The sequence below is a fragment of the Miscanthus floridulus genome, chromosome 6 (assembly GCF_019320115.1).
Source record: "Miscanthus floridulus cultivar M001 chromosome 6, ASM1932011v1, whole genome shotgun sequence".
In the NCBI taxonomy this organism is placed as follows: Eukaryota; Viridiplantae; Streptophyta; class Magnoliopsida; order Poales; family Poaceae; genus Miscanthus; species Miscanthus floridulus.
In genome coordinates, this window is record NC_089585.1 from 90320298 (window position 1) to 90327621 (window position 7324).

Here is a 7324-nt window from a genome sequence, read left to right on the forward strand (position 1 = left end):
ACCACGAGGCACCAGCATTGGAACATACACTCACTCATCTTTCGTTTTCCAAATCCAAACGGAGGGAGAACCCATGAACGCTCGTCACACCGCTCCATTCCACTTCCACTAGCTAGGATATATTGAGAGAGAGAGAGAGAGAAAAAAACACTCCGTTCCACTAGTACTAGTACCACTACTACTACTACGAGCTAGCAGGCCGGAGAGCACTGCGCGCGCGCTGCAAAGTCCGCGAGGCCAAGAAGCGTAGCGCAGTACTCCTACCTATCCTACCACGTACGTGCTCTACTACACCCAAACCCCTATAAAACCCCATCCACAGTAAAACCAAACCCCGAGAGCACTTGCCATCGCACGGTAAAAAAAAACGCAGCCACACACACACGCACTCGTCCGGCGTCCGGCCAGCAGCAGACTCGCTCGCTCGCTCCAAGCAAGGGCGGCGCGCGCGATGGACATGGACGAGGACATGGCGCGACTGCAAGAAGAGCAACAAGGCCGCGCGCGCGCGGCGTGGGTCCCTGGCGCGGTCATCGTCGGCGCGGGCCCCTCGGGGCTGGCCGCGGCAGCGTGCCTGGCGGCGCGGGGCGTGCCGGCCACGGTGTTGGAGATGTCGGACTCGCTGGCTTCCACGTGGCGCCACCGCACCTACGACCGGCTGACGCTCCACCTCCCGAAGCGCTTCTGCGAGCTGCCGCTGCTCCCGTTCCCCCGGGGTTACCCGGCGTACCCGTCCAAGGACCAGTTCGTGTCCTACCTGGAGTCCTACGCCGCGGCGGCGGGCGTGGCCCCGCGGTTCGGGTGCCGCGTCGAGGAGGCCGCGTTCGACGCGGGCGCTGGGGCGTGGGCGGTGCGCGTGCGCCTGGCGGGCGGGAGCGGCGAGCTGCTGCTGGCGCGGTGGCTGGTCGTTGCCACGGGGGAGAACGCGGTGCCGCGCGTGCCGGACCTGCCCGGCGCGCCGCGGTTCGCGGGCCGCGTCCTGCACACGTGCGACTACAAGTCCGGGGAGGAGTTCGCTGGGAAGAAGGTGCTGGTGGTCGGGTGCGGCAACTCCGGAATGGAGGTCAGCCTGGATTTGTGCCGGCATGGCGCCACGCCCTCGCTGGTGGTGCGAAACACGGTAAGTAACTAATGATCCACACTTTTTGCCGTGCTTGCTCCTACTAGAGCGGCGGACTTATTACCACTCATTGCTAGGGACCCGTCCTTTTCTACTCTCCGTTGCCTTGCTTTGGACAGCCAAAGTACAAGTGCTGCTGCGAGTTTTGTGCCATCCTGCTTGCTCGAGCACTTTCTTTCCCCTAGGATGATTGTTGGTTTTATTGTGCGCGTCGCGCTTGGTTCTGGGGCATGCTGCTTCATTGTGCATGGTCATATTTGGCCACGCTAAGCATAATTAGACCTACTAACATGTACGATGTGTGTGTGTGTTTGGGATGTCTCTGTCTTGTCGTCCCCTGTCGTTCTCAGCACCCACCCATAATACCAGCTGCTTGCTCTGTTTTCTCTTCCATGGAGTACTTCTATGACGATGGATACTTGTGCTCGCGCATTGCAGGTTCATGTGCTACCGAGGGAGATGCTGGGTCTCTCGACGTTCGGCATAGCCATGGCGCTGCTGAAGCTGCTCCCCGTCCAGGTGGTGGACCGGATCCTCCTGGCGGCGGCGCGGCTGGCGCTGGGCGACACAGGCAAGCTCGGGCTGAGGCGTCCCAAGACGGGCCCCATCGAGCTGAAGAACCTCACGGGCAGAACCCCAGTGCTGGACGTCGGGACGCTAGGCCACATCAAAACCGGCAAAATTAAGGTTTAGTAGCGCCAGCCAACGTGCTTTCACCAAAGAGGAGAGCAAGCAGCAGCGCACGCAGCGCAGTTGTAGAAATGACACATGATGATGACCAGTCAAACACCGTGGGAATCTGAGCCCCCGGGCCGGGGACGCCGTGGGCCAGTGCCTCCTCATCTGGCAATGGCAGTCCGGAGCTCAGGCTCACTCACGCACACATTTCTGAGTTTTATTTCCACCCTGAAAAAAAAATGCAAATGCTTCGTCCTGGCTGATGCGAAACACATGATGGATGGATGGCCAGGTAGTGGGAGCAGTGAAGGAGGTGACCCAGCGCGGGGTCAGGTTCGCGGACGGCAAGGAGGAGCAGTTCGACGCAATCATACAGGCCACGGGATACAGGAGCAACGTGCCGTCCTGGCTCAAGGTAAAATCCCCTCCGTCTCTTCGCCTTCCTTCCTAGTACTGCCGCCTGCAACGACACGAGGGGGGAAGGACTGGGAAGTGAGTGACGCCGACGCCGACGGAAAAGGACTCGCTTGTGTTGTCCGGCGGAGGTTTTGGGGCCTGGCCTGGACGCGCTGCAGCGCGCATGCCATCCTGCCCCGTTGGTTGCCCTTCTCGTGTATGCCGGGCGCGCAGGGGCAGCTCGTGCCCCGCGCGTTCCTTTCTCCCGAAGTGTCCCTCGCGCCAAGTGATCGAGTCAGTGACTCACCCGGGGGTATGGGCGCGTGCACAGGAGCAGGGCGCCGGCCGGCGTCCCTAGCTCACTTGGGTGAGGACGACGGGTATACGGACTCGAGACTTTGGATATACACTTCACTTCACTTTGGGTCCAGAATTACCTTCCCAGAATTAATTAAAAAATCCATACTCTGCAGGATGGAGGTGACGTGTTCACGAGAGAAGGGATGCCCAAAATCCCCTTCCCGGACGGCTGGAAAGGGAAGAACGGGCTCTACACCGTCGGGTTCTCGCAGAGGGGGCTGCTCGGCGCCTCGGCGGACGCCCTCAACATCGCCAGAGATATACATTCTCAGTGGAAGGACATGGTGAGCAGACCCGGTAACAATATTGTGCTTCAATGTAACAACAATGCTGTTTGACTGATCGATTGGCCCTCGTGTAAATGTACAGAACCCAGGTGGTGGTTATATTGATGCCTCCAAAAGGTAGCATTGTGTATGTACATGATGACAACATGGTTTTTGTTTGCCCAAGTGGTGGCCAACTTGAAAGCCCTTTATACAGAGAATCAATCGATATAGACGATATGGCTTCTAGACGTGCCTAGTTCTAGCATTGATACGAGAGCAGGTTCCTTACGGGAGAGCAGGGGGCAACGTGATTGAACCAGAGTGGCTTTTGTTTTAGGGGGTTGAGGGAAGCCGAAGTGGCAAATGGGTGTTGTTGACAGGTCCATTGGTGGACTTGGGCTTCCTCTTCTGGGCCAAAATTAATGACAGGGAGTATCTTAAGGTTCCTGGGCCACGACTAGAGTCACGGCCCTAGTGGCTCTAGGCCCAAGCCTGCTCCTGGCCCTAGATCCACCATCTCAGTTTGTTGCGAGTCTTGTCTTGTGAGTTGTGACACATAAACAGGAGAGGTCTTGCGTGAGGGATAACCGCACACCACTATCATGGCCTTCTCCATCTTGCATCCTCATAGTCATTGTGGCCTAGGCGCACCACCGAAAGCTCATGCAGGAACAAGGAAGTGTGTGGATCTTCAGCTCCTTTGTTCCCCATGTCGGTCCCTAGACCCATGAGCCTTGTTGCCATAGTCTAGCACCATTTATCATGGTGATTAACCGGTTCACTTAATGACAGCGTTGGTAGACACATACAAAGGCCTAGCACCATCATATCTGTGAGGATGATGTGATGACCATGGAGCGATTCCCCATCCTCTTGAACTGATGTAGAGGTGTTTGATCTACTACGGCTACGGGCGAGCAAGTGTTGGCTTCCCTGTTGAAGATGTGATGGTATGGACGGCCATGGCAATCTATTGCTAGTAGGAAATCCCATAGGCCATCTTTGTGGGCCTAATCCTGGATGGCTATGAATATACTCATCTTTGTGGGCCCACTCATAGCAAAGGAGTGCCCCATAAACTTAAGGTTTTTTTAAAAGCTGTTGCACTATAGTGTTTATCGAGCAGAATTTATGGAGCAGTCTCAACACTCTCTTAATCATCTTGGCCACCCCATGATGGGCAATGGACGCAAAAAAAAATCAAGCATGCGAGGCGAGATGCATCCGGATACTACCACGTGGAGGTGGCCGCCTCATCGGCGTCGAGCTATTGGGCTTTCAGTTTTCAGTTTCATAAATTTCAGTAGTATACTAATCGTGTACCACATGGAAGCCACCGTGCAGCGTGGCCGATCTTACCATGCGAACACATATGGTGTGACAGTGTAATTTTGCCGCGCCTGCCTGGCGTGACCAAAAGGGCTAGAAATTAAAATTAAAATAGGTGGAGATATTTTTAAAATAAGATTTTTTTTAAAGGTTTAAAAATAATAACATTTTATTTTTGTTATTTTTAATAACCCTATCTATTTTTATTTTATTTTTATTTTTATTTCTAACTCTTTTGGCCACACCAACACGTTTAGTGCCACATAAATCACGCTGCCGCCCACACACGTTGACGCGGTAAAATCTTAGATGACGATTTCCATGCGGTACACGATTAATATGCTAGTGAAAATTTATATTATATTTTTTAGCGTCTTAACGATATCAAATGAAAAAAAAGGTAAAACCAAAACATTGTAGATCTCATTGAGAGCTAGAATTTTTATATAAAAAGTATCTTTGTTTGATACCATACAAGAAATATATGATTCTTGTGAGGTAGGAAGCTCTAGTACGCGATTGATATATGGTTGAAACTATATGTTATTTTTCGTGCATCTTAGCGATCTCAAATTAAAAAACTAAAACTATAAAGTTGTAGATCTCATAAAAAAACTACAACTTTTATATAAAAAGTAGGTCTCGCCTGGCTTCACTGCTAAAAAAATGGCTAATAACTATCTCTGACTCATTTAAATAGATCTTTGTTCTTGCTACATACTCCATCTGTCCAGAAAAAAATGCAATTATGGAAAACGTGCCAGTCAAACTAGCTCAACTTTGACCAAATTTATAGTGAATAGTATTAGCATTTATGTCTCAAAATATATTTATTATAAAAATATATTCTATAACTAATTTAATGATACTTATTTGGAGTGTTAGTATATTTTCATATAAGTTTAGTCAAAGCTGAAACTGTTTTTCTTGAAATATGAAAATTGTATTTTTCGTGGACGGAGGGAGTATTACACACGTTCCTATTTTTAATCACTTGCTACTTTTTTCAGTACTGCACATTCTGCTCCCGCCTGGCTTCACTGCTGAAAAAAGTCACTGAATCTGCGTCCATCCCATGTCGCCCCCGCGCTTCAACCTTCACTGCTCACGTTAAAGAAACTGGCATGTTAACGCTTGGCACTGAAACGCCATTTGGTAAGCCCATTTCCTTGATACTACATGCTTGGAAAGTTCGCAGCCCATGGCCCATGGCCTACACCGAACTGCTCGGGATGCACAATGAAATCTTCAAAACATCACATGGCGAGCCTTATTGCAGATTGAGATGACACTCAAGTACTTCGAGGGCCGTGGCCCATGGCCCATGACCACAGCGGACATGCTATCGCCATAGTCTGCCTGTCGCATTCACGGTTTTGTGGCCTTTTGTAAAGAGAGAAGGTACGGATATTTTCACAATATATACTCCTAAGAGCATCTCAAGAGACTTTTTATATCTTTTATAATTTACAGAAATATAGATTTTGGTGAGAAAAACAGTCTAATAGCATATAGAAAAGTCGTTGGAGAATACAAAGATATGAGATATGGAAAACATTTTTTACTCAAATGGCTCTCTAAATGATGATTTAGAGAATAGATTTCCATGCGGTACATAAGAGCAGCGCGGCGAGCGTGAGGACCAGGCCGTCGAGGCCGAGGAGCGGGCGCGCCGCGGCGGTGGAGGCGGAGGAGGAGCGCGATAAGTCCTGGACGTAGCGGACGTACTTGACGGCGGTGAAGGTGAAGGAGAGCCCCTGCGAGAGCTGGACGCCGCGCACGACGGGGAGCGGGAGGAGGCGGTAGATGCACGTCATGAGGCCCGTGGCGCCGAGGACGAGCAGCACGGCGGCGACCGCGAGCCCCGCGGCCATGATTTGCGGGACGGTGAGGTGCGCGGAGGAGAGCGCGACGGCGGCGATCGACTTCATGGGCTGCACCGGCATCTGGATGCCGCAGAGCAGGCCCGTGGCGAAGTTGTAGAGCGCCGTGAAGATGAGCGTCGTGCCGAGGACCAGGTGGGGATATTTTTTTTATTTTAACATGTTTTTGAAACTAATTTTAAATCTAACATGGTCGATTTTTTTTAAACTAACACTTTTGGCAGCGCCTATTGCCCTGGCGTGGCCAAATGCCTGTGTCGCGCCATTCATGGTGACGCGGCAGAGGGCTGACGTGGCGGCGACCGGAATCGCTGGCCGCTGACGGGGCAGGGCCTGCCGCGCCATCGACCTTGCCGCGGCAGTGACGCGCCTTGATCCGTGGCGCGGCAGAGCCGAATAAAACCCCGCTGCTAGTCCCGCCTGCCCGAGCAGTAAGCCCACCTGGCCGTCGCGCCCGCCGCCCGCCCGGCCGTACCTGAACGGTTTAATCGGAACATGTCGCGCCGATAGTGGGAGTTATTCTAAGTATTGCTTGACGTAAAATCAGTAGTGGATTTGTTTCTGTCTTTTGTTGAATTAGTTTCACAGCCGAATAGCTAATTTGATAAGGCAATGATTTTTTTCCGTCTTTCATAATACGGTTAACCACCATGTTAACTAATCGATTACGAAAAATTAGATCGGATTGAAACGAATATTTTTTTAAGGAAACTTATTTCTTGGGATTTTTGGCCCTATATTGTAGGATCGGCGGCGACGCGACCATGGACCCTGGCTTCCTCGACCCCTCACGCAAGAAGCCAGCCACCGGCGTCGAGATACCCCGGTACTACCGGTTTCCGAACTAGTTGCCACTTAATCTCGCATGCAGTGATGCCGCGACGCATTAAAATGAATATGAAGCAAATAAATGAAGTCCATGCGCAAGTTGACAAGCTGCTACATAACATTTTCATTGGTTTGATATAAATTCGATATAACATAACTAACTAAGCCTGCAAGTTTCGGACGCCAATAATAGTTCGACCTAACAAACTAAGACCCAGGAGTGTAAGGATCCCTCGGACGCTTATGTCTCTTCGGATTTATTGGCAACACATTGGGAGTGTAGCCAACGTCGGTGTGGTCGCGTCGCCGGTGCGTACGCCTCGTACCCTACAAGTATATGATATGCACGATTACTTAGAATTCTTTATGATCGTTAGTTCATGATAGTAAAGAGAGTGTAACCTGATGCTGTGTCAGAACGTTGAGACCATCCGTGTACTCCCTGTACTTGCGCCTCGCAT

At 51.3% G+C, this 7324-nt stretch overlaps 2 protein-coding genes across 3 annotated transcripts; one reads left to right on the plus strand and one right to left on the minus strand.

The window, feature by feature from the left end:
- The first annotated feature begins 357 nt into the window (after positions 1–357).
- Positions 358–2987, plus strand: LOC136458601 (indole-3-pyruvate monooxygenase YUCCA1-like). 2 transcript variants are annotated; one of them, XM_066458544.1, is made up of 5 exons: positions 358–1120; positions 1559–1807; positions 2091–2213; positions 2668–2838; positions 2924–2987. In XM_066458544.1, exons 1-5 carry the CDS (start codon positions 452–454, stop codon positions 2960–2962), a joined length of 1251 nt encoding a protein of 416 aa, XP_066314641.1. In that variant the 5' UTR covers positions 358–451; the 3' UTR covers positions 2963–2987. The 2 variants fall into 2 exon arrangements, with proteins under 2 accessions (XP_066314641.1, XP_066314640.1); XM_066458543.1 differs by having other exon boundaries at positions 2668–2924.
- A 2171-nt stretch (positions 2988–5158) lies between these two features.
- Positions 5159–6098, minus strand: LOC136460807 (molybdate transporter 2-like). The gene is made up of 2 exons (XM_066460372.1): positions 5768–6098; positions 5159–5253 (listed from the first exon to the last, which is right to left on the minus strand). The coding sequence occupies exons 1-2, from the start codon at positions 6096–6098 to the stop codon at positions 5159–5161; spliced, it is 426 nt and encodes a 141-aa protein (XP_066316469.1).
- Between the last annotated feature and the right edge of the window lie 1226 nt (positions 6099–7324).

What these genes read in the sequence shown, in the direction of transcription:
- LOC136460807 (XM_066460372.1), bottom strand. Translation starts at nt 6,098, where the DNA reads ATGCCGGTGCAGCCCATGAAGTCGATCGCCGCCGTCGCGCTCTCCTCC. An exon ending in GCTCGCCGCGCTGCTCTTAT is followed by an intron (nt 5,254 to 5,767) that starts GTACCGCATGGA and finishes TAACGTGAGCAG; the next exon opens with TGAAGGTTGAAGCGCGGGGG.
- LOC136458601 (XM_066458543.1), top strand. Translation starts at nt 452, where the DNA reads ATGGACATGGACGAGGACATGGCGCGACTGCAAGAAGAGCAACAAGGC. An exon ending in CGCTGGTGGTGCGAAACACG is followed by an intron (nt 1,121 to 1,558) that starts GTAAGTAACTAA and finishes CGCGCATTGCAG; the next exon opens with GTTCATGTGCTACCGAGGGA. An exon ending in ACGTGCCGTCCTGGCTCAAG is followed by an intron (nt 2,214 to 2,667) that starts GTAAAATCCCCT and finishes CATACTCTGCAG; the next exon opens with GATGGAGGTGACGTGTTCAC.